At 55.8% G+C, this 24470-nt stretch overlaps 2 protein-coding genes and 1 pseudogene across 6 annotated transcripts; 2 read left to right on the forward strand and 1 right to left on the reverse strand.

The window, feature by feature from the left end:
* Positions 1-118: 118 nt before the first annotated feature.
* On the forward strand, positions 119-1029 carry LOC114221782 (olfactory receptor 6B9-like; annotated as a pseudogene).
* Positions 1030-5505: 4476 nt separating this feature from the next.
* Positions 5506-5943, forward strand: SPRN (shadow of prion protein). The gene has a single exon (XM_028119872.2). The coding sequence runs from the start codon at positions 5506-5508 to the stop codon at positions 5941-5943; it is 438 nt and encodes a 145-aa protein (XP_027975673.1).
* A 2463-nt stretch (positions 5944-8406) lies between these two features.
* On the reverse strand, positions 8407-24147 carry MTG1 (mitochondrial ribosome associated GTPase 1). 5 transcript variants are annotated; one of them, XM_088019844.1, is made up of 11 exons: positions 23971-24139; positions 22854-22920; positions 19995-20103; positions 17610-17690; positions 17047-17103; positions 16584-16674; positions 15062-15123; positions 14481-14577; positions 14102-14183; positions 9418-9530; positions 8407-9063 (listed from the first exon to the last, which is right to left on the reverse strand). In XM_088019844.1, exons 1-11 carry the CDS (start codon positions 24080-24082, stop codon positions 8930-8932), a joined length of 1005 nt encoding a protein of 334 aa, XP_087875970.1. In that variant the 5' UTR covers positions 24083-24139; the 3' UTR covers positions 8407-8929. The 5 variants fall into 5 exon arrangements, with proteins under 5 accessions (XP_087875970.1, XP_087875971.1, XP_087875968.1 ...); XM_088019845.1 differs by having other exon boundaries at positions 20001-20103; positions 23971-24136; XM_088019842.1 differs by lacking the exon at positions 8407-9063 and having other exon boundaries at positions 9073-9530; positions 23971-24147.
* Positions 24148-24470: the final 323 nt, after the last annotated feature.

Consider the following 24470-nt stretch of genomic DNA (forward strand, 5'->3'; position numbering starts at 1 on the left):
TTGACAGGTCAGTAGGGCAGCACCTGAGAGACCCTTCTCAGCCCTCAGCGGACAATCACACCTGCCTCTTTCTGGGGTTCCAGGGTGCTCAGAAGTGACCTTCCCACCAGGGAGGGCCATGAGCAACTCCACTGAGATCCTGGTAACAGAATTCATCTTGCTGGGCTTCCCAGAACTGTGCCACCTTCGGGAGCTGCTTTTCGGGTTATTCTTCATCATCTACCTGGTGACCATCCTGGAGATCCTGGTCATCATGGTGACCATCCAAGCCAGCCGTCAACTGCGCTCGCCCGTGTACTTCTTCCTGGCCAACCTATCCATGTTGGAGACCCTCTGCACCTCGGTGACCATCCCCAAGCTGCTGGCTGGGCTCCTGGCGTGGGCAAGGACCACCTCCTTCTCGGGATGCCTCACCCAGCTGTTTCTCTTCCCCTCGCTCGGCTCCGCCGAGTGCTTCCTCCTGGCAACCATGGCCTGTGACCGGTACCTGGCCATCTGTTGCCTGCTGCACTACCGAGCCACCATGAACTGGAAGCTCTGTCTGTACCTGGCCCTCAGCGCCTGGCTGGGCAGCTTCCTGGCCTCTTTCGTGTCCACGGCTCTCATCTCCCGCCTCAGATTCTGTGGCCCCAGTGTCCTCAACCACTTCTGTGACATCTCACCCCTGCTCCGACACCTCGAAGTTTTGGACTCCGTTGCAGCCCTGGCTGTGCTCGCAACCTCCCTGCTGGTGACCATGGTCTCACACGCACACATCCTGGCCATGGTGCTGTGGATCCCGGGATGGACAGCCGCCAGAAAGCCTTCTCCACCTGCGCCTCCCACCTGGTGGTGATTGCCACCTTTTACACCACCACCATTTTCATGTACGCCCGGCCTCAGGCCGCCAGCTCCTTTGACCTCAACAAGGTGGTGTCCGTGGTCTACTCAGTTGTGACGGCACTGCCCAATCCCAGCATTTACTGCCTGCGGAATCATGACATCAGGGAGACTCTGACCAAACTCCTCCGAGCCCCGGGTCCCTCCTGAGCGCCAGCTGCAGGAGGGAGAGTCCAAACGCCCCTCCTCTCATCTGCTCACAGCCTCCAGCCTGCCACCAGGCTCTTTCCCTCTGCGCCAGAGCTGCCAGGAACACAGGATGCCCACGAGAGCATCTGAACAAGCAGGGGAAATGCCGGAGCTTCCTGCCACTTCTCCCAGGAAGCGTGAGCACCTGAGCCGGGGACCGCTCCCCAGCAGGGCCCTCAGCCAGGAAGAGCACAGACCCCAGCTCACAGGAAGACCCCTCTTCACTGTCACTCCCTTCACCACCTGGGACATGGCCAGTTTCCAGGGTGGCCAGCCCCGCTTCCTGCCCTGCTGGCCCCCACCTGCCCTGTCCCTAAGCCCACCGGGATGGCCTCCATTGCCTAAGCGCCCAGCGCCTTAGAGCAGGCTCTGCAACCAACCTCAGCTGGCTGGACAGTGGACCAAGTGACCTGGCAAGGCCCAACGGTGCCATAGGCCACACACTTGCCACCTTTTCTCAGAAACAAGAATGTCATTTGACTTAAAACTTGACGGGTCTAGTGAGTAGATGGCATACCCATACCTGGTTTTTCTGCCTCTTCTTCGTTCTCTGGCACTTAGGGGCAGAAATTGGGTTGACCCAGCACTTTCCTTCTTATTGGGCTATTGTCCCTGTTCAGGGTGAGTGCTTCTTACTTGAGCCCATTGCTTCCCATGCTCCAGTCCTTCCCCTGCCGTGGCCCCGGGTGTCATGTGTTTGGAGAGTACACATGTATCTGCAGACGTGTCGCATTGCTTGGCATGTGAGAGTTTTAAATTCATGGAAATGATTTGGTGCTGTAAATATTCTTATTGTGTTGCTTTATTATTTTGAGGTTCTGAAATTTAGAACTGTTGCTAGTTCTAAATCTTGCTAAATTTAACCTTTTATCATTAAGCAGTGTTACTCTTTGTCTCCAGTAATGCTTTTTGCCTTCCTCTGTCAGGCTGCAAGTCGACTCGGTCTGATGAGTAGAGCTGTGTTAGCCTCCTTTCCCTTCTGGCTGCTCGTGTGACACGTTTTTTATCTGTGCCTCTTGGCTTCTGACCACCCGGCTGTCATCAGCTCTGCAAACCACACTTCTGTGTTGTCAGCTGCTCCTTACGTCTGTGGAGAAGTCAGCTTATTTTTACTCCTTTTAGGTAATTGGGTTTCCCCCACTTCTGGAAGCTTTCAGGATCTTCTAACAAGATGTTTGGTGTTTGCTTGCCAGGGCATGGTTTTCTTTGTATTTATCATGCTTGCAGTTTGTGATGTTTCTAGAATTGTGCTTTGCCTCATCGGTTTTTGAAAATGGTCAGCACTGTGCCCCGAAACACTGCCTCTGCCCCATCCTTCCGCTGCTCTCCTTTTGGTTCCCCACCTCCATGTGGGGCCCGTGTGGGGTCCCTGTGGGGTCCGTGTGGGGCCCGTGTGGGGTCCCTGTGGGGTCCCTGTGGGGTCCCTGTGGGGCCAGCATGCTGCAGCATCCCCTCTGCCCCAAGAGCCTGTTGTATACACTTGCTTTCTCTCTGTGTTTTCTTCTGGATATTTTCTCTTTCTCATCTTCCAGGTTACTCATTCTCCCTGGCCATATCTAACCTGTGTTTTTAAGTGTATTTTTTCAGTTCTAGAATTTCCATTTGGTTCTTTTAGTACCTCACTCTCTGTCACATTCTCGATCTTGTGCGACTGCCGTAGGCATGTGTAAGTGCCTCCTGAGTCTGTCAGTGACCCTCTTGTTTGCCTGTCCAGCTGTCTGCTCCTTGCCAAGACTACAGGTAGTGTTATTACCAGGACCTTTTATAGCATCTTAATATCTGGCAGGGTGTCCTTCTTTGATCTTGTTTCTCCAAAATGAGTTATATTAGTACTTTTTTTACTTTTCCATATGGACTTTAGAAACCCTTGGGTTCTCTATGACTTCACTCGGGCCGCCATAACAAAGTACCATGGATGGGGTGGCTTAAACACCAGAAATTCATTTCTCGCGGTTCTGGAGGCTGGAAGTCTGAGACAGGGTGTGGGCAGGGCCAGTTCCTTCTGAGGCCTCTCCCCTTGGCTCACAGAAGGCCACCTTCTCCCTGTGTCCTCACGTGGCTGTCCCTGTGCATGTGTGTGTCCTGATCTCCTCTTTTTATTTTAAAGATTTTATTTACTTATTTGACAGAGAGACACAGCGAGGGAGGGCACCCAAGCAGGGGGAGTGGCAGAGGGAGAAGCAGGCTCCCTGCGGAGCAGGGAGCCCGACGCGGGGCTCGATCCCAGGACCCCGGGACCATGACCTGAGCCGAAGGCAGACGCTTGACGACTGAGCCACCCAGGCGCCCCCCTGATCTCCTCCTCTTATAAGGACACCAGTCAGATTAGATCAGGGCCTGCCCTACTAACCTCATTTTACCTTAATTACCTCTATAAAGACACCGTCTCCAAATACAGTCACATTCTGAGGTTCTAGGGGTCAGGCCTCCAACACAGGAATTTGGGAGCCAGGATTGTGTGTGGAGTTCTGAGTTCTCAGCAGTTCTGAGCCTCTGGGGACCTAGAGGGTCTGATGGAAGCTAAGAGAAGTCACATCACATCAGGTCACAGTTGAGGAGGTCATGGAGTCATCAAGAGAGCCTGGTGTCCCCAGGCGGAGAGGCTGGGTGGGATATCCACAAAGGTGGGCAGCAACATAGCACCATTTCAAGAAGTCCCAGAGTCACATCCAGCAGGGACTGGGAAGGCCGACTGGCTGTGGCAGTGGGGTTCCAAGTGCCCTTGCTGTGGAGTGGCCACGGGAGGGCTCCCCAGAGGGATCGCAACAGTGGCCCTGCAGGATGTTAGAACGTCACCCATTATCTCCTTTCCGGATACCCTGAGGCCCTGGATCAGCACCCTGCCCTCCCTGGGCCTCCCCGGTGAAAAGCACTAGACGCCAGGATCTAGAGCATTCCGCGGCCCGCGTCTGGGACACATCGCCTGGGGCAGGGATGGGGAACGGGAGAGGGTGCAGAGGGTGGGAAAGGGGTGGAGTGTCCGAGGGACGAGGAGGAGGAGGGGTGGAGTGAGGCTGGAGGCGGTGGGGCGCTGTGTGCAGCAGAAATGGGATGGGGTTGGGTGCCCACTGGGTGATGGAGACGAAGTAGGGTGGACGTGTGTGGAATCAGGAGATGGGGTGGGGGGCTGGCGCGGACGGGGTGAGGGTTAGGACGGGGTGCAGCGAGGCTGAATGTGCTGGGAAGGGAGAGGGGCTGGGCGCTCCTCACAGACTGCCTCTTTCTCCTCCCTTCCCATCTCCCGGGGGATGAGCCTCCGCGTCTGCCCGCCCCCAATCCTAGGGCGGAGGCCTCGCGCAAAATCCAGACTCCGCGCTCGGGTGCAGGGTCTCCGCCACAGCCCGCTCCTTCCCGCTCTGCCAGGGCCCCTGAAGCGGCCACTCCAGCCCGCGGTTCCGAGAGAAGCCCGTGGCAGGTAAGGCCGGACGGCGGGATCCGGGCGCACCGGAAGGTTGGGGCGGGCAACCGCGGGGCTGGGGATGGAGGCGCCGCGAGAGGACCGGAGGGCCCCAGGAGGAGGGTCGAGCCGCCGCCCGGATTAGGCCCTGCGTCGCGTCCCGGTCCCCCGCCCCAGCTGCTCAGCTAAGCGGTCGGGAGTAGGGGGAGGGGGGGTGGAGCATGGCGCGGGGGTGGGGCGGGAGGGAACTGTGCCCTGGGTCCGGGCCTGCGGGGGCGGGGTCTGCACTGTGTCACCGCCGTGCGTCTCCGCGCCTCCCGCGAGGCCAGAATCCCCTGCTCGGGCTCTGCGCCCGATGCGCGCTGCTCCAAAGGGTCTGGAAGAGCCTGGCAGAGGCACACGCTTGGTCCTTTCTCCAGACGGTGATCTGGATCCTCGGGGGCACTTAGTCCCCGAGACTGTCCTTCAAATACATCCCCCACCCCACTGTGGCCTCTGGTCCCGCCAAGCCTTGGAGGCTTGGGTCGGTGGTCCCAGGGCAGCCCAGGATATGGGGCCCCCTCCTCCAGGCCTCAGCTCCCCGACCGCAGGGTGTTCACCACCCGCCATTCTTTGCTCCCACTTCAGCCCCAGGCACAGAATAACCGCCCCCCCCCCCCCCGGAGGTGCTCAACTCTCTCACCCTTCAACTCACCCCTTACTCGTTACTGAACAAGACTCCCACCCTCTATCCAGGCCTGAATGCCTAATCCTCCCAGCCCACCCAGGCCCCGAGCCGGTAGTTCTCCAGATGCTGGGGGCCCCTGTACTGCCAAGTGCTGAGTCTCCTGTCCCCAAGCCCTGAGACCGCTGGTCCCCCAGCCCCTGTGTCCAGGCCCTGAGCCCCCTGGTCCCTGAGCCCCTGTCCCAGAGACCCTGTCCCAGAGCCCATGAGCCCTTGTCCCCAGGCCCTGAGCCCCTGGCCCCGAGGCCTCTGGTCCCCTGATCCTCACAGAAGCTGAGGTCCTTTCCGCGTTTTACCGCAGGTTTGCTCCACAAAGATGAACTGGACGGCCGCGACTTGCTGGGCTCTGCTGCTAGCCGCCACCTTCCTCTGCGACAGCGGCGCGGCCAAGGGTGGCCGTGGAGGGGCTCGCGGCAGCGCCCGGGGAGGGCTGCGCGGGGGCGCGCGCGGGGCCCCGAGGGTGCGCGTGAGGCCGGCGCCTCGCTACGCTGGCTCCTCCCTGCGCGTGGCGGCGGCAGGTGCGGCGGCCGGGGCGGCCGCGGGCCTGGCGGCGGGCTCCACCTGGAGAAGGGCCCCGGGCCCCGGGGAGCGCGACCTGGAGGACGACGAGGACGCGGCACCAGGCGGCAACCAGACGAGCCAAGGCGTCTACAGCTACCGGGCGTGGACTTCGGGCGTGGAGCCCACCAGCAGCCCATGCCTCTGCCTACTACTGGGCGGCGCTCTGGGCGCCCTGGGGCTGCTGCGGCCCTAGGCCCGGCCGGGCTCGCGGCCAGATCCGGCCGCCGGCCGGCGCCCTCCCCGCGGGCCTCTCCGGCCCGCCCCGGAGACCGCCAGCCGCCGAGGGCCCTTTCCCACCGCTGCCCACCGCCTCCGACCCAGAGAGCCTGTTCTCCTCTCACCCACCCGGAGGCTGCGTCCTGTTCACCGCCCTGCCCAAGTCCCTCTCCAGCCTCCCCATCGCCCACCCGACCAGAGGACCAGGGCCCATCAGTTCCAGGATGCCCCACCTACCGCATGGAGGTCAGGGTCCTCCCCAGCCAGAAAGGCAGGTGCCTGTGCTTCCACCCTGCCCAGCAGCCACCGTCTCTCCCGAGCTGCCCAGAGAGATGTGCCAAACCAGGATGTTCAAGCCATTCCGGCTGCCCTGACCCCATCCCGGACACTTGAGGAGTATGGACAGTGCTGACCACCAGGCAAAGAGGCGGGCCCTGAGGACCCTGTGGCCCTCCCCACAGAAGCAGCCAGAATGGACCAAAGGACTAGTGGCTCTGGGGAAGAAGAGAGGTTTCTCTCACGGGTTGTGGTGTGCCTACCACCTGTACAGAAGAGGCAGTCTGGGGACTTCGGGGGCCCAGAGCACCCCTGCCACAGCAGCTGCCCCACAGCCTTGCCAGCCCACCCTCAGGCCCAGAGGCATGCCCCCTCCCTGGGCAACCTCAAGACTAGGGGCTCCCTGAGGCCACTCTGCTCCCACTTGAAACAAGTCACTCAGCTCTCCTTGGGACCTATCTTGGGGGGAAAACCACATTGTTTAAGTTTCAAGAGCTTTTCATTTCCTTTGAGGTTTAGGTTCACATTCTGGAATCAGTGCTCGCTAGTCCTCAGGGATGGCTCGGCCACTCCCACTAAACAGCCCTCCCCAGGACAGCCCACTTTTGCTTCAAGCAGATCTGTAGTTGGCGCCTCTCCCCCTGCCGCCGGAAGGAGAGGGCAAGGTGTGAATGGTGTGAATGCGCAGGCCAGATCTCAAGTCAGAACCAGCAAACAACACGGCCACAAGGCAGGTCCTTGGAGGCGGGCAGCAGCGGCCAGGTGCCAGCCCAGCACCCGACAAACAGACAGATGTGAGAGTATCGGGCTCAGCAAAAGAAGCCGGGAAGCTGAGCCCCCTCCAACACCTCTCTGAGCATCTGAGGCTGTTCTGGGGACAGGACAGACCCCCCAAGAGGCCTCTAAGGAAATGCCAGGCGGGCCTTGCAAGGGTTTGCCTCTGGCACCCAAACACCCTCTGCAGAAAGCCAGCCCTTTCAAGCCTCGGGCCTGGGTCGCAGTCCATGAGCTCAGCCCTGGGGGCCTTGGCTCTTTACCACATCCTCCACCCCATATCCCACAGCAGGACAATGTCCCAGGCCTGGATCCTCTGGATCTCCCCCTCCTTCGGTGCTCACTGAAAGCCTCACCTGCTGCTGGGTTGCCTTCCAGAATATGCCCTCACCCCCACCCCCACCCCCCAGACCATGGGGCCTTTGGACTCAGCTGATGGACACCAGCACCTCCCGGGGGGCGGTGGGGGGAGGACCTGCAACCTCTGCTCTCCCACAGCTGACACCCAGATCTGGTTAGGGTGAGGGTCTCCAAGCTACCAGCAGAACCCTGGACCAAGCATTTCTCTCCAAAGACCAGGACACAGAGCTGCAGAACACAGCTCCCTGCAGCCACCTGTACCCACAGCGCCGGCAGACTCGGGGTACAGCCCAGTGCCCCTCCCTCCATTCCAGACCAAAGACCAGCAGGCTGTGGCCTCGTGGGCAGTGTGACCATTCTGCCACTGCACCTGCAGGCAGGAGAGTCTGCACAGGGACTCGGTTCTACCTGAGGGGCCAGGGGCATGGGCCAACTTCTCCGGCACCCTCACAGGCCGCATGGCGCCACGTGGTGGATGTGGAGAAACGGCATTCTCAAGTCAAGAGCTTATTTCACACACCAACCTGATTCCGGGAGCGTGTCTGGCCTTGGCACCAGCACACGCTTGAGTTCTTCCCACTCTACTGGTCAGGGTTCCAGCAGGAAGCAGATGGCGCCCAGGGCGGGTAATCTCAGGAGAGGTCAGTGTGTGTGCTCCAGGTGTGGGCACCTTCAGGAGGAGAGGTGCCCTGCAGAGACTCAGGTGTTTCCAGGAAGGCCAGGCCCCCACTGGACACAGAAGAGGCAAAGCAGCTGACCAGGTCCACCCCCACCCCCTTTCCTTCCCCTGCCCTTTGCTGGAATGCAGGCTGCTAGGTCAAGTTCCCTGGGGAAGAGTCCCACTGTCCTGTTAGCTAGAAGGTGCTTGGAGGCAGTGAGAGGCTCTAGAGTCCCCACTGACCATACCAGTGACCCTCCCAGCCCACACGCAGCTGGGGACAGACAATCCTTGGGTGCTGCCACAGCTGTCTGGACCCTCCTGTCCACTGTGTGTGCACATTTTAGTCGTGTCGTGAAATAAACACTCTGCTGGCAAACAGAACTGTCTTTATTGCAGGACCCAGGACACTACCAAGGACCTAACACAAGAACCCTTGCTAAGTGGCTCATATCCCAGTTTTTCTTGCTGAGAAGGGCCTTAACACGTGGGCCCAAGGTGCTACTGGCGCACAGCAGATGAGCCATCAGCAGAGACAGGCCTTTTAAAATGTTTAAATTACAGATTGTACTCTCACCTCCTAAGAAAACATCAGCTTCTCCTTAAGAGACACTCAGCATGTGTGAGGCACACAGGGACAGCTCAGAGGTGTCAGCAGCCCCGATGTCCAGACTCCGGGCACCGTGCCCTGTAACCAGCATCTGGCCAGGCTGTGGAGGGGCCATAGGTACAGGCTCCTTCCTAGAGATGAGACCTGAGTACTGTACAGTGACCAGCATGGAGATTCTGGGAAAGGGAGTCCCAGGGTCAAATTCTTGGCTGTGAGGGCCTGGGATGTCCCAATCTCTGGTGCCAAAGGCCAGGCGGGAGTGAGGCCCCTGCCAGCTGGACTGGTTCAGGGGTCTGCCAAGGGGGGTCTCTGCAGGACATCCCTGTCCAGCATCACTGGGCCGAGCAGCCCGCTGCGGAAGGTGCGGAGGAAGTCTCGGGCTGCCGCGGGGTAGTTGGGCTGGATGACGTTCACATCCCCTGGGGGAGACAAGACGGTCTGGGGAGGAAGGCACCTCTGTGCAGGGCAGACCCAGAATTCAGACGCACCCCTCCCTGCCCGTCCTCAGGGACTGATGGTGGGTACCTGTGGAGCTTGGGCACCAAGAAAAACCACAGAGTCTGGGCAGTGGCGCCTGACCTCAGGAGGCTTAAGAGGGGTGGGACACAGGGTGTACCCAGCACGAGGCAGGGCCGCCCTGAGCCCCCTCCTCTGCAACACCTCCATTTCCAGAAAAGCCACATGTGCCCACAATGTCCTCCCCAGCCAGTTGCAGCCCGCTCCACTGGCTGGTTCTCCAAGCCCAGCCCGGGGCTGAGGCCTCCACGTCTCACCTGTGCCTGTGAGCACCTTCACCTTCTGCGTCTTCCCCAGCCTCACAGCCACCTGCTTCAGCACACTGGCTATGTCATCACGGGCTCCGTCCAGACCGTAGTGCCGCACGTACCTACACACAGACCAATGGTCAGGGAGTGGGGGCCATGGCCAGGACGTGCGGGGTCACGCCCGGCTCCACCAAGGACCCCACTAGAGCCTGTCGCTGCATCATCCACCCCATTCCTGAGCAGGCCCAGGGCCTGGAGCCCTCAGTCAGCACGGCAAGCCACTGGAGACACTCAGGGCCTCCAGGCAGCCGCACGAGGTCAGGGGCGCCAGGATCACCAGCACTCTCTCCAATGGAGAAGGAACAAGGTGTGCTTGGCATTTTTGCAGCCCTCGGACCAGCACACTGAGCACCCACCACTGTTGAGAACTGCCCGGTGGCTCCCGTGAACTCCCTGTCCCACAGGACTCCGGCTCTGGGCCTGATGAGAAAGGCCAGCACCAGGCCGGGCACATCTGACCGTGAAGGGCTGAAGGAGACAAACCTCATCCACAGACAAGCACCTCCCTGAACCCCGGGAGCCGGGAAACTCCACCCTGGACCGCCTGATGGCAGAGGAAACGGTGGATTTGCCTCACGGTCCACAATGGAGGGCGGGGCTCAGCCATGAGGAAAGTAAGACATGGACCCAGCCCCCACGTGGGCATCGAAGTGCCCATCTCAGAGGGCGTCTGAACGCTGCGAATGCAGGTCCTAAGTCAAACTTCTGAGGGCGGCAGCCCCACGAGGCCCTCTGTCCTGGTGACCTTGAGAGCTGTCCCCAGGAGAGCACTCCCACCAGCACACAGCCGAGAGCTGCCACCTGCAGGGACTCTAGAAATTCTCTAGAAACATTCTCTAGAAATGCTGCAGGACCACAGATGCCCAGACTCCCACACAACTGAAGCAAAAAAATAAATTTGAAATTTTACTTCCATGTAAAACAGAATAACAGGAACTGAATTTACCTCCCCTGAAACAACCAAAAACACACAAAAGAACTGTGTCCAAGGCACCAGACATCAAGCTATGAAGAATGTAAACAGGGACCCACCACTGCCCCGCACGGCACCTCATGACCCCACAGAGCCCAGAGGGTTGCTGGAACAGAGACACCACCAGCTGAACCAGACGCCAGAGCTGCCCAGAGAGAGAATTCTAGAAATCGACCAACCTCTATATTTAGCAGAGGAGGGCTCAGCACATGTGCGAAAGGAAATTCTCCAAAGCCAGAGGCCAGGAGAGACCCTGAGCAGGGCAGAGGGACCGTGCCCAGTGCTCACACAGAGCCAAGAGCAGGTGGATGGTACACAGGGCAGGGGAGGGCCCCGCCCCACATGGGGCAACAACTCCAGACCCACAGGTCCGGAAGGAACTGTTTCCAGACAATCATCCCAAGCAAAGCTCAAGGATTTGTGCAGGAACCTAAAGATGCCCATCATCCAAAGAGACAAAATCCAAAATGCCTAGCAGCCAAGCAAACATTATCAAGCATGGACAGTGGGGAAACAGACTCATCATGAGAGAAAATCAGTTAGTAAAACCACCCCACATGTTAGGGTTAGCAGAGATGTTAGATCAGTTATTGTAACCACAGTCCACATGGTTACGAACTGAAGCAGAAACACAGAAGATATGACACACGCTGTGAGACACACACTGGTGGGTGTGAGCAGCAGGTCAGACACGCAGGGGTGTAGGCGCGTGGCCGACACGTGGGCAACAAGTCCTGAGGACGGGAGAAGGCAGAACCTGAAAACACAGGAAGAAATCACGTTGACAAAGATACAAATGTAGGGGTCTGAAGGGGTACGTGCACCCCAATGTTTATAGCAGCAATGTCCACCATAGCCAAACTGTGGAAAGAGCCAAGATGTCCATCGACAGATGAATGGATAAAGAAGAGGTGGTATATATACACAATGGAATATTATGCAGCCATCGAAAGGAATGAAATCTTGCCATTTGCAACGACGTGGATGGAACTGGAGGGTGTTATGCTGAGTGAGATAAGTCAATCAGAGAAAGACATGTATCATAGGCCCTCACTGATATGAGGAATTCTTAATCTCAGGAAACAAACTGAGGGTTGCTGGAGTGGTGGGGGGTAGGAGGGATGGGGTGGCTGGGTGATAGACATTGGGGAGGGTATGTGCTACGGTGAGCACTGTGAATTGTGCAAGACTGTTGAATCACAGATCTGTACTTCTGAAACAAATAATGCAACATATGTTAAGAAAAAAAAAAGAAGAAGATAGCAGGAGGGGAAGAATGAAGGGGAGTAAGTCGGAGGGGGAGACGAACCCTGAGAGACGATGGACTCTGAAAAACAAACTGAGGGTTCTAGAGGGGGGTGGGGTGGGGGGATGGGCTAGCCTGGTGATGGGTATCAAAGAGGGCACGTTCTGCGTGGAGCACTGGGTGTTATGCACAAACAATGAATCATGGAACACTACATCAAAAGCTAATGATGTAATGTATGGTGACTAACATAACATAATAAAATAAAATTAATTAAAAAAAAAGAAATCATGGTTTAAAATCTGATAAAGGCTACAAACCCACAGATCTAAGAACTTAACAAACTATAAGCTCAAGAAACATGAAGAAAGCCATACAGGGCCCATTGTCATAAATTGCTCAAAAGAACGACAAGAAAATCTTAAAAGCAGCTGGAGGAACAAAGGCAAACATGACCGATTACCCATCAGAAACAACAGGGGTGAGAACAGGATGGGACAACCTCTTTCCAGTCCTGAAAACAGCTGTCCATCTACCCTTTCACGCAAAGCACAAATATCCTTCCAAAACGAATGTGAAATAAAGACATCTTTGAACAACCAAAATCTGAAAGAATTCATCAGCAGCAGACCTGCGCTGCAGGAGGCATGACGAGAAATCCTCAGATGGGGGACACCACATGGAACCTGGCCCTAGGAGCAGCAGCCACGAACAGAGCCCATGAACCATCAAGCAATGGGTAAACAGCTAAGGTTTATTTCTTACACTTAAAGTCTCTGTATAAACAGAACAGTATAGCTCAGGTTTACAAAACACGTCAAAATAAGACACAGAACAACAGAAGCCCAAAGACCCAGAGCAGAAGGGAGATGCGCCATCGTAAGGAGCTTGCGCTGCAGACATGTTATGATGTCACCCAAAGCTGCTCCTCAAACACCAAGGCAGCCTCCTCCAGAAGTTACAGAGGACAAGCTGACAGAGCGGACAGAGGGATATCATAAGAATATCCAATTCATCCAAAAAAGGCCAAAGAGAGAGACAGAGGGACCGAGGGAGGGAGACGGGCAGGCAGATGCAGAGAAAGAGGAAAGAGAACGGGGGACGGAACAAACAGCAAGACAACAAATTTGGGCTTTTTTTAGGATTTTATTTATTTGAGAGAGAGCATGATCGAGAGACCACAAGTGTGAGAAAGGGAACACAAGCAGGAGGAACAGTAGAGGCAGAGGGAGAAGCAGGCTTCCCGCCGAGCAGGGAGCCCGATGCAGGACTCAAGCCCAGACCCTGGGACCACGACCTGAGCCGAAGGCAGATGCTTAACCAACCGAGCCACCCAGGTGCCCACAAGACGACAAATTTACCCAAATATCAATAATCACATTACATGTAAACAGTGCAAAGACCTAAAATAAAAGACAGAAATGGTCAGATTGGATGAGAAACAAGACCTCACTGTCTGTATGCAGCCTGTAAGAAACACATTAATACAAAGACACAAATAAGCTCAAGGCGAAAGGATAAAAAAAGATTTACTGTGTTAACACTAATCAAAAGCTGGAGCTGTTGTATAACTACCCGACGAGGCAGATGTCAGGGCAGAGAGCACTGTGAAGACCCAGGCGGTCCTGCTGGGTGACAGGGCATCAAATCAGGACACTAGGGCCCGCAGACTGTCCCCTGCACCTCACAACACAGCTCTGGAATACATGAAGCAGACACACAGAACCGCAAGGACAGACAGACAATACCTGATAAACAGAAGGAAAGCCAGCAAAGTAGAAAAAACGAAATAATAAAGATTGAACAGTAATCAATGAACTAAAAGACAAACAACAGAGAAAGTCAATGAAACCGAAAGCTGGTTCTTGGTGGAAATCAGTAAAACTGAACGTCTGGTGAGACTAAGGTCCTCAACGCGACACGGGACATCCGGGAAACACCCCAGCGAGAACAAACAGGTGCGTCGATCTATACCACAGAACACCGCACAGCGGCCACCAGGAAGGAGCAACACAGGCCACAACACGTCACGACACGCGTCACAACACGGAGGAATCTGAGAGCAATCACGTCGAGCGCAAGGAACCCAACAAAAGAGAGCGCACGCCGTGGGACTCCATTCCTAGGACGTTCGAGGACGGGACACAAGGCAGATGGCCACCAGGGTGTGGCTTGCGGGCTGGGGGACCATCTGTAAAGTGGGAGAAGGAAGGGGTAGAGAGGAGTAATCCCCGAAGAGCACAAGAAATTCGGGGGTTTTCTTGACTGTATAAGAGCCAAACATTTCAAACTGTGCACTGCACATATAATGTGCAGAATTTGTCCCGTAACACCTTAATGCTGCTATTTTCATACATGACGTTTGTCTCGGATGAGAGAGAGGACAGCCCGCCCGCCCCCCACCCTGCACTCACCCAAAGAGCTGGTGCCTGTTGAGAGTGTAGAGAAGGTAGTCGGCCAGGGTCTCCTCCCCCACCAGGTGGTCCAGCACGGTTCCTGGAACCAGGAGGCCAGGGTGAGCAGTGGAGACCAGCTCCCGGCTCACCAGAGGTACTGCTGCTCCTGACCACTCTGCCTTGGCTGTAAGCTGGGAGAAGGCAGGCGCACTCCAGGCCGTGGGGGTCCACGGGGTCAGAGCAGTGGCCCATGTCACTGGGAACAAGGGCTGACAGGCTGCCTGCCATGCACGCTCAGCACGCTCTGAAGTGTCTGCCACAGCCGGGCCAAGAAAAGCAGGCACAACCCGCCAGGCCCGGCAGCAGGAGGGGGCACTAAGCGGGGACTCCAACTCACCGCACAGGGCCAGCTTCAGGCCCATCTCCACACTTTCGATCCGAGGGGCCAGCACCCCGGGAGTGTCCAGCAGGAACATCAGTGGCCGCTCACACACCTGTGGACAGAGAGGGCGGTCGGGCCATCCGCTCCCTCCAGGCGTTCTGCTGGGCGGCTCCTGGAGCCAGGCTGCTAGGTTCCTAAGGCTCTGAGAAGGCCCCAGGGCCCTGTCCTGATGGGTTCATCCTTTTCAGGAAGCTCCCGGCTTCCCCGCAGGATCAGTTCCCATTGAGTTTGGAGAATAAATCAGAGCAACAGGTTCTCCTCCCAGAGCGAAAAGGGCATGTGTGGATGGGCTGAGCTGAGCCTGGGAGAACGGGCCACTGTGTGACCTTGGGCAGGTGCCTCGGTTCCCTCATCCATAAAACAGGGGTGAGAGCACGCCCTCCCGGAGGTCTGATGTAAGGGCGCTGCAGTGCCCGGCACGTGGCAAGCGCTCCGTGGGAACAGAGTGGAGGAGAAGGCAGGCAGGCCACCCCACAGCCCTCAGGAAGCACCAGGTGTATGCGCGAAACTCCAGACCCAGCAGCCAAGGACCCTACCTGAATTCTGGACATCACAGCTCTGGTGATCCCAGGCTCACCGCCCACCCTGGTAGCTTTTCCTGCAGGATGAAAAGGGGCTGTCGAATGCAGTCAACACACAAAGCCTGGCATACAAGCTACAGGATAAGAAATGAGACACGTGGAAACCATGAAGGCCCACATGAGCTTGTGTTCAGTTCAGCTCCAAACCAGCTCACAGCAGTGACTCTTTTACTAAAACTTGCCTCCCAGTGCCTGGAAAGGTGCTCCAAGACCTGCCAAGGGACCGGCAGGCAAGCGCCTGACCGTGAGGGTCCCCACAGAGCTCTTCCTTCAGCACCCCAGCTTCTGCCTCCAGGACTTGGCCCCATGCCCCCGACACTGACCCTGCACCCTGCGAGTCTGCTCCCACAGCACTGCCCGCAACAGGCCTGTGAGCTGAGTCCCTGTCCAAGGGGCCGAGTCAACGCAAGAGTGAAGAGATACATGTGTCTGCCAGTGATGCATGGAAAAGCAAAGCGTGGTACAGAAACCCAACATGGTATTATTCAGCCTTGCAAAGAAGGCAATCTGGACGCAGCCACAGCATGAATGGACCCTGAGGACATCACGCTCAGTGAAACAAGTCCAACACGAAAGGACAGATACTGTGTGACTGCACTCATGTGAGGTCCAGACAGAAAGCAGATTAGTGGTGCCCAGCACTGGTTCGTGTTTGTTTAAAGACCTCCAGTTGGAGACAATGGAAAAGTCTAGAAATAGTCTGATGGATGCACAGCACTGAATATACTTAATGCCACAACTTTTTTTAAAGCCACAATTTTTTTTAAAGCCATAATTAAAGAAAAATCAATTTTAAAAAATAGATGATTTGGCAAGTCTGCAATGAGCACCAAGAACACCATCTGCAAAATAATGGCTAGGCTAGTTCAGTCTGGGGTCTGTGCACTGGAAGCGGGTTTGTTAACAGACCACACATCGCTGGTGTGGAAAACAAAGCCAACGTGGACCTGGTGCGAAACTTGAAAATATTTAATGGAACAAAGGGTAAAGCACAGCGAGTAAGAGTGGGCACGTCTGCGAGACTCCACGGCAGGGTGAGCACAATCAAGGAGGTGCCCAGGCAGCTCCCGGAGGACATTCCCGAGCCGGCGGGGCGGGGCGGGGGGGGGATGCAGTTTTCCAGCCTGGGGTGTGCCTCACCAAATGCCTCCCACCTGACATCAGGTCTCATCTATGCAGCGGGGCCCTGAGACGTCAATGAGGGAGAAGACAAAACCACCAAAGAGCAGAAAAGTCATCCACATGTTAAACATCACATTTCATGTTCAGGAGAGAAAACAAATTCAGTATAAAATGTGTAACAGAACGACTCTGTGTCACCATTTAACCTTACATCAGACACTTAACTGGGTCCTGTCGGTGCAGAGACAACCCCGAGGGCCGTGAGGCTCTGGCTATGGAAGTTTTGTCTCGGGACCAGAGGAAGAGTGGCTGCTCACTGGGAGAGATGAAAGCCCCACAGCATCAAAGGCAGTACCTTTCCTGAGGTGCTGTCTCCTGAGCGCGTTGATGAGTGAGGACTTGCCCACATTGGGGATCCCGATCACCATGGCACAATACTCCAGGCTCTGCCCAGGCACAAGAGCAGGGGGTCAGGGGTCCACCCAGACCACCCAGAGCCCTGCCCACAGCCCTGCCCATGGCCTCATCTGGCCCATGCTAGGGCCCCACAAGCCCAGGTCTGTGTTTAGGGGAAGGAAGGTCACTGTGGAGGCCACCCCACCCTTCCTGCGGCGAGAACAAGAGCACACAGGGCAGCTCCACAGGCTGGGGCAGCAGCCCCCTCCCAGGTACCTATAGCAGCACAGAGAGAACCCAAGGAGTTCTGCAGCTCAGTCACAGCCCAGCATGGGGACTGCTTGACCGCTGCTTAGCCGCTGAGCCCAGGCTCCTCAGCAGGAGGGACCAGCCCACAGCCCGCACTGGGCCCCACAACCAACCTCTCCTCGATGATAGCGGTAACTGCTCTCAACCAGTCCTCTGACCATCGGGATGATCTGCAAAGGACAAACCACACAGAAACTGGCTTCTTCCTGGGCTTCTGGAGGCGCTGTACTCCCGGGTCCAGCATCGGGGAACCAGGACTGTCCACATCAGGATTTAGAATGTGCTGGGGCCCCAAGGGGGCGGTGATCTGTGCTATGTCCTGTCCCTCCACCAGCAGTGAGCAGGTCAGCCCCCCAGAGGGTGACAGCTCTGACTGCAGCCATCTCCCACCAAGTTGCATATCAGCCAGTGAAATAACCCTAACATACAACGGCAGAGAACGGGGCCCCAGATCTCCAGAATCGTCCTAGCTACGGCCCCGAGTGCACACGACAGCCTGGCACTGTCCTCCACAGTCACAAGCTGTCCGGAGCCCACCTGCTCTCGACCAGGATCCCCCGCAAACCTACGGATTGTCTCTGAAACTCTGCTTCTTGTAAGAGCATGAGATAATCTGTGGGATTTTTTAAATGTATTTAAGCAAAAGCATTAGAGTGCGAAACAGAGGGACACCTACCTGCTTGATATTCTCATCCCTCACACAGTTGGTGAAAACAACATTTTTTAGGCCTTCTCCTTCTAAGTGTTGTATAATTTTCTGAAAGAGAATATTTCCATTTTATATACTAAATGCAAGTATGGGTGGCATGATATGCTAAAATCCAAGAATCTGAGCTTAGAACCCCAACCCCACCCTCGCCACAGGGCCAGGCATGTTCCCTAGCTCAGAGCCACAGCAGCAGGGCCTGGGAAGAGCCAGGCTGCAGGGGGGCAGGTGGAGCAGGTGCTAAAGCACCATGGGCCTCAGGCAGAGGGCCTCGGGCAGAGCGCAGGAGCGCCCGGCCCCCCTGTGAGGACAGGAGGGAAGTGCCCTGGCCAGGGGCCCATGTACTCCGGGCTCCAGCGGTGATGAAGACTCAGCACAGACACCGCCTGCCTCTCAGGACTCAGGCCCCTTCATGTACAAGGAGCCGCTTCCAGCATCAAACAGTTCTGGTCTCCACTAGTGATTTCGTTACACCTGAGTATTCTGCCTAGCTCCCCTGTAAACTGAGGCTTGAACCCAATCCAATTACAAAATATATGTAATGTTTTAAAAGCCCAAAAGTAAACTAAGGCCAATATGAATTTACTGGTCTTAACACTAAACGAATGCAGTGTAGGAATCCTGTTTTTTTAAAACCATATTGTTTGATCAGCTACTGACCTAAAAATATGGTTGATGCCTAAATGAACAAAAAGTCATTCACTAATTTAGTTTTAGTTATGTATTTTAGTTATTTGTTAGATGATGCAGATTAAGACACAGGCCACAACAAAGACATATGTGTATAAATTCACAGCGGATGTTCCAACCCAGCACTCAGAGGTAGACATGAGGAGCCACTGCTGGGGGCTTCTCCACTCCTCTCCAGGACCTCTGCCACAGAAGCACCTGAGAACAGCTCCCAGCCGAGGGAGATACCACTGTGTCCCTATGGTAGGTCGCCTTACTGCCCAGCACTCTACAAAAATTAGCATTTAAGGGCAGAAGCAATCACTGATTAAGACTCAAATCTCAACCAGTAAAAGCAAAGCTTGTGATAAATTACTACACCTGCACATGCACTGAGACCCACGAGCACCTAGTTCCTGGACGACCTGAGCTGCCTGATCTGCACAGCAGGAGGACTCAAAATGACAAAAGGTGCCTGCACCTGGGTCAGGGCTCGCTTCTGCTTGGATTCTCAAAAGAACTCCGGTGGCTTCAGTGTTTATGTTTCCCTGGAAACTTGACACAGAGGCTTGTGGTTGGGGCTTAAGTAACTCAAACACCACAATCAACTAAGATTGAACGGGCTCCGTGTTCAGCATAGAGTCTGCTTCTCCCTCTTCCTCTGCCCCTCCCCACTTCCCCGAGCTCTCTCTCACTCTCTCTCTCTCTATCTAAAATAAATAAACTAGGGGCCCCTGGGTGGCTCCGTCAATGAAGCGTTTCCCTTCAAACAAACAGATCTCTGGCTCCTGGGATCCAGCCAAGGCATCAGGAGCCTGCTTCTCCCTCTGCCCCTCCTCCCCCAACCCCGCTTGTGATCTCTCTCTCAGATAAATAAATAAAATCTTAAAGGAAAGGGAAGGGAAGAAAAAAGAAGAAAAGAATATAAAGCTTTTTAAAAACAAGGAAGGAACCCTAAACTACATTCTGGAAACAAAGAGAAAACTGCACTACTAACAACCTGACGATAGCTGGGCCGCACATGCTCTGACACCCGCCCTTTGCGCAGCAAGAACAGAGGGGAGCGCTTGAAAACAGCATGTCCAGACCTTCGTGTTTCTCGAACTTCTGCGACACATGGGAAAACCCTGCACTGGGTCACTTGGTCACTCGCGTCCCCCGATCCTGCCTGCTTTGAAGAAGTTCCTTTGGGCCCCCCACCCTTCTAGTTTCCAAATACTGGGTGTGCAGGACTGGCCGGCCAGTGTGGGTGCCTGGGGTAGTAGATGCAGCCATCATGGGAGACCTCCAGGTCAGTACCTGTGGCCTGCGCCTGTGGCCACCGGCCTCACACAGCTACTGAAACACAACTCATTAAAATGAACTAAACTGTGAACATCAGTGCTGCAGCCAGAGCCCCATTTCAGTGTTCCCAGCCAAATGGGCCAGAGGCCACATGGTGGGGCACCCGGCTCCAGCCACACAGCCCGGCCATGTCGCATAAGAGAGGCACATCTTGGTCCTTTGGACCATAAATTAATCATTATAAATTAGAGGGAGGCATGTCATTTTGAGAAATCATATAGGAATACCTCTGCAAACAAAGGGCTGTTCGCCAAAGCAAGACTGCCTGGGTGAATCAACACCGTGTTTGTTTGCAATCCCAGACACAGGAACCCTAAGGCTGACGGCATCTGGGACGGGCACCTTCACCTGCTGCTCTTTCAGGTCCGCCAAGTCCATTTTGTTGAGGACCAGCATGTGAGGCTTAAGCCCAAGAGTTTCCTGAAACAGAGGATTGCGGCCTGAAAGTGGAATGTGGCAAAATTAAGGAAAAAACTCCCTCAGTGCTTTACCAGCCCATTAATATATCTTGTCCATCTTGTCACACAGACTGACACCATCTTCAGAAGGAAATCTTTAGAAGAAACTGAGCAGAGGAGGAAACCCAGTCTCAGTGCAAGTACCTGCCAGCCAGCCCAGCCTCACGCTCCAAGAAGGATGAGACCAACCCCCTGTCCTGCCCTCCCAGCTGGGGAAAAAGACGCCTTGCCGCTGCCGCGTTCTCACTGCAGACACGCAGGGCAGTGGGTCTCACATGCCTTCCCCAACAGGAATGATGGTGGCAAAAACAAAACACAAAGCTCAGTGGAAGGTTTTGTAACTGGTTCTTTGTTTAGCTGCCAAGGTACATAACAAAATGAATGATCTGATCACTCTAAAACAGTGCATCCCGTAAAGTCCTAACCAGTCTATCTCAAACCACTGCCACCCTCTGGTTACCGCCAAAGGGATGAGGGTCCCCATGGAAACCATCCTTGAAGGTTCTGCCTCCTCTCGCCAGCACTGTCAGGCCCTTCCGCCCTGGGCCAGGGACCCTCGGGCAATCAGGATAGGTCCCACCTCATGGGACCCTAACACAGGCAGGAAGAGAGGGCTATATATTTATCTTCTGAACACTCAGCTCCTACCGAGTCCAAGTGTGAAACTCCCGAGGCCTCCAGCACACCCTGGGTCTAGACACCAGTTAAGGGTATGCCCGCACCCCACACAAAAGGACTTTCCATAAATCTCACTCTTCCCTCAAGGGTTAACCAATCCTGTGTAATTCAGAATATCAAAAGCCTCAGACTCTCTCCCAGGGCCCCTAACCCAGCCCAGGGTTCCTTGCCAGGTCCTGGAGAAAAAGGCAGAGGTCTAGAAACCAAAACACAGATGTCCACTCACTGTGCAGTAACAATTACTGGTTTATCATTTTTGATAATCAAACACATGACTGCCAGCAAACACTTCTGACCAGCATGGGATATCCTATAAATTGACATATTTAGCCTACAGTAAATAAACTTGACACTTTATTACAAAAGTTCCAGAGTCTATGAAATAGTGAAAATGGTCCCTCATCAGACACCCTTGAGCTGGTAACAACTCTCAAACCAACACCTTCATCACATAAAGAGAACCCAAACATAGCTCAAAAACAAGAGAAACAAGGTCTGAAAGTATATTCATTAGTGAACAAGATCACCAGATCTTGCCAATTCACGCCTCAGGCACAGAGGAAAACCCTGTTGGCCGACACATTTCAATCAAGCTTGCATAACCCCACCGAGAGAACCCACTGCTGGACTGGACTGGAAGGTCTGGGTGTGCCAGGCAGAAGTCAGAAACAAAGACGTTACCCTAGTACCAATGGGGAGCATCAAATAGCACAAGGCCTGGACCCCACACCACAGATGCTGATTAACTGGTCCGGAAAGGGGCCCAGACCAGGATTTTTTAAACCCTCCTGGAGAAACTCTAATGTGCAATGAGGGCTGAGAACCACTGCTTCAAGTGCCAATAACTGAGAGGTGAGGGTGCCACCCTCTGTGGCAGCAGACTAGACCAGAGCAGAGGCCAGACAGAGGAGGTGCACGGAGACCAGGTAACAGCCAGGAATGCCTCCCGCTGCTTGAGCATTGCCGGATTCAGGAATAACGGCCTCCCCTTACCATTAGGATGCCACACCCAATTCCAACAGAGTTGGGAGCGAGGGAGCCCACAACACTAGGCAATTCTGTGACACCACCTGGATGTCCTATAACTTAACTCAATTCTAACACTATCTACATGGAGAAAGAGTCAGATCCCACAGGCTAAGGGCTCAGTCCCACAAGATACCCCCTGCAAGGTGCCAATCACAAGTCCAGGCCATCACCTGTGCTTCTGACCCACTAGTTATAGATGGGAGGTTTCCATGACCCCCTCCTTGGATTCAGTTAGTTAGAGTGGCTTCACAAAACTCAAAAAAGAAAATTTTACTTACTGGATTACTGGCTTATTAGAAAATGATATGACTCAGGAATAGCCAGATAGGAGAAACATGTAAGACAATGTATGTGGGATGGCGCACAGAGCCTCCATGCCCTAAATGTGCCACTCTCAGGGCGCCCAGGTGGCTCAGTCAATTAAGCATCCAACTCTTGATTTCAGCTCAGGTCGTGAGCTAAGGGTCGTGAGATCAAGCCCCCCATTGGGCCCACTGCTCAGAGCAAAGTCTGCTTGAGATTCTCTCTCCCTGTGCCCCTCCCTGTCCTGCATTTGCATGTGCACCACCTCCCCCCATTCTAAATAAATAAATGAATGAATAAATAAATAAATAAAATCTTTTTTAAAAAGAGTAAATGTGTCACTCTCCCTCCATATCCACATCTGACAACCCAGAAGTTCTCCAAACCCTGTCTTTTTAGGTCTTTATTGAGGCTTCATTACATAGGCCTCATTTATTAAATCACTGGCCATTGGCAATCAGTTAAACCTCCAGCCCCCCTCCCCTCCCAAAGGTCAGGGGGGGAACTGCAGGTTCCAATCTCCTATAGCAGGACTGTTTCACCTGGCAACCAGGAGTCAAACCTAGGTGACTTAGCAGGTTTCCAAAAGTCACCTCATCAACAGACACCTTTATCACTCTCATCACTTAAGAAATACCCAGGGTTTTGGGAGCTCTATGCCAGAAACAGGGACAAAGACCAAATATACATATATTTCTTATTATAAATCACAGGATCACAACCACTAAAGGATATCCGGGCATCATGGACCTCGATGATACAGTCCACCAACTTTAGGCTGCTCTGCATCTTCTTCAGCCCTGGAAAACAGAAGGATGCCTAATGGGTCTATGGCTTTTCAGGAGTGATAGGTTCAAACTGTCACGAATGACACACCACCACAAACAACCTAAACAAGAATACATCTGAGTGAAGCGTCCTAAGTCACCATAACTGATGGCCGCTTGCTGAGTGCCTCTTTCAAGTTCGACAGTGGTGTCTCCGGAAAGAGAAGAGGCCCTGCCTGAGGTGCAGCAGCATGTCTGCGTCCCATCCCCTCGGAGGGCTCTACGTGGAGTATTTACCCTCTACAGGTGTTGGTCTCAGCTACAGAACAGGCAACTCGGACCACCCGACTCACTGTGTAGCCACTTCAGCCACTCACCCTTCACCAGGAACCACACACACAACCCAGTCACAAGGCTCCTCAGGAACGGTGCGCCGCTCAGCGCCCCTCACACAGCCACACCGGGGCATTGGGAGCATCCTGCAGCTTCTCGCATCTGCCACCTCCCGTGCCCACGCGGCCACTGCACCAGCCCTCGGGGCACAGACGCGCGGCACTCGGTCACCGTGCACCCGGTGCACCAGAGCGCGCGAAGGGAGCCGGCGCTGGAGCGGCCATCTCCCAGAGGTCTTCCCCAGCGAGCTGTCAGGGACAGTAAGGATCTCCTCGGGAGGCTTGGCAGAAGACAGCAATGCCTCTGTGTTTTAAACCTGCTGCAATGACGGCACAGCTTGGAAAGTTCTTCCCTCCGTTTCGTTTAGCCCTCAACATGATATTCAGGAAAGTATCTCTTTGTGGAAACAGATGTGGAAACGGAGGCTTCGGGAAATGAAGTGGCGGAGGGGACCTGCTGGGTCTCAGGGCCACCCCAGGACACCTCTGCCGCCCGCCGCGGCCGCCCGCCCCACGCGCGGTCAACCTGACGAGCGAACGGGTGCTGGGGACGCCGGCGGGTTGGGGGCGGCGCCGGGAGGGGGCCCCGGGGACGCCGCGGGGGTGGCGGACTCCGGGGGGCGCACACACGGGCACAGAGAGACGGCCGCAGCCGGCGGGCGGACCCCGGCCCCCCCCGCCCCCACCTCACCCTTGGCCATGTGTCCCGGGAACCAGCGCGCCACGTCGCGACCGCCCAGGGGGAAGCGCTCTCGCCAGGCGGCCCCGGCGGCGCCGCAGAGCGCGCGCGAGGCCAGCCCCATGGCGCCGTGTCGCCGAGCGCAGCGCGGCGCGGGGGGACCGTTCCCGCAACGGACCTCTCCGCGGGGCCCACGACCGACGCTGCAGTTCCGGCGCTTGAGAAGTCCGCCGGGCGGCTCGCGCATGCGCACTACGCTGCCTTCGGCGAAGCGCTGAGCCTGGGGGCGGGGCCGGGCCGGGGCCGGGCCGGGCCGGGGCGGGGCCGGGCCGGGGCGGGGCGGGGCGGGGCGGAGCCGGAGCCGGGTGGGGGGGGCCGGGCCGGGCCGGGGCGGGGCGGGGCGGGGCGGGGCGGGGGCCGGGGGCCGGGCCGGGCCGGGGCGGGGCGGGGCGGGGCGGGGCGGGGGCGGGGCGGGGCGGGGCGGGGCGGGGCTACGAGCCGACCGGGGACCT

This window comes from Eumetopias jubatus, unplaced genomic scaffold (genome assembly GCF_037043125.1).
Source record: "Eumetopias jubatus isolate StellerSeaLion01/CBP00866 unplaced genomic scaffold, mEumJub1_p1.0 scaffold_17, whole genome shotgun sequence".
In the NCBI taxonomy this organism is placed as follows: Eukaryota; Metazoa; Chordata; class Mammalia; order Carnivora; family Otariidae; genus Eumetopias; species Eumetopias jubatus.

Bases quoted from the DNA above. Each gene is read 5' to 3' on its own strand.
- SPRN (XM_028119872.2), top strand. From the start codon at position 5,506: ATGAACTGGACGGCCGCGACTTGCTGGGCTCTGCTGCTAGCCGCCACC.
- MTG1 (XM_088019842.1), bottom strand. From the start codon at position 24,082: ATGGGGCTGGCCTCGCGCGCGCTCTGCGGCGCCGCCGGGGCCGCCTGG. The intron at 17,691-19,994 runs GTGCCCGTCCCA...ATTCTCTTTCAG, and splicing joins TGAAAGAGCAGCAGGTGAAG to AAAATTATACAACACTTAGA. The intron at 17,104-17,609 runs GTAGGTGTCCCT...TGTCCTTTGCAG, and splicing joins GGGATGAGAATATCAAGCAG to ATCATCCCGATGGTCAGAGG.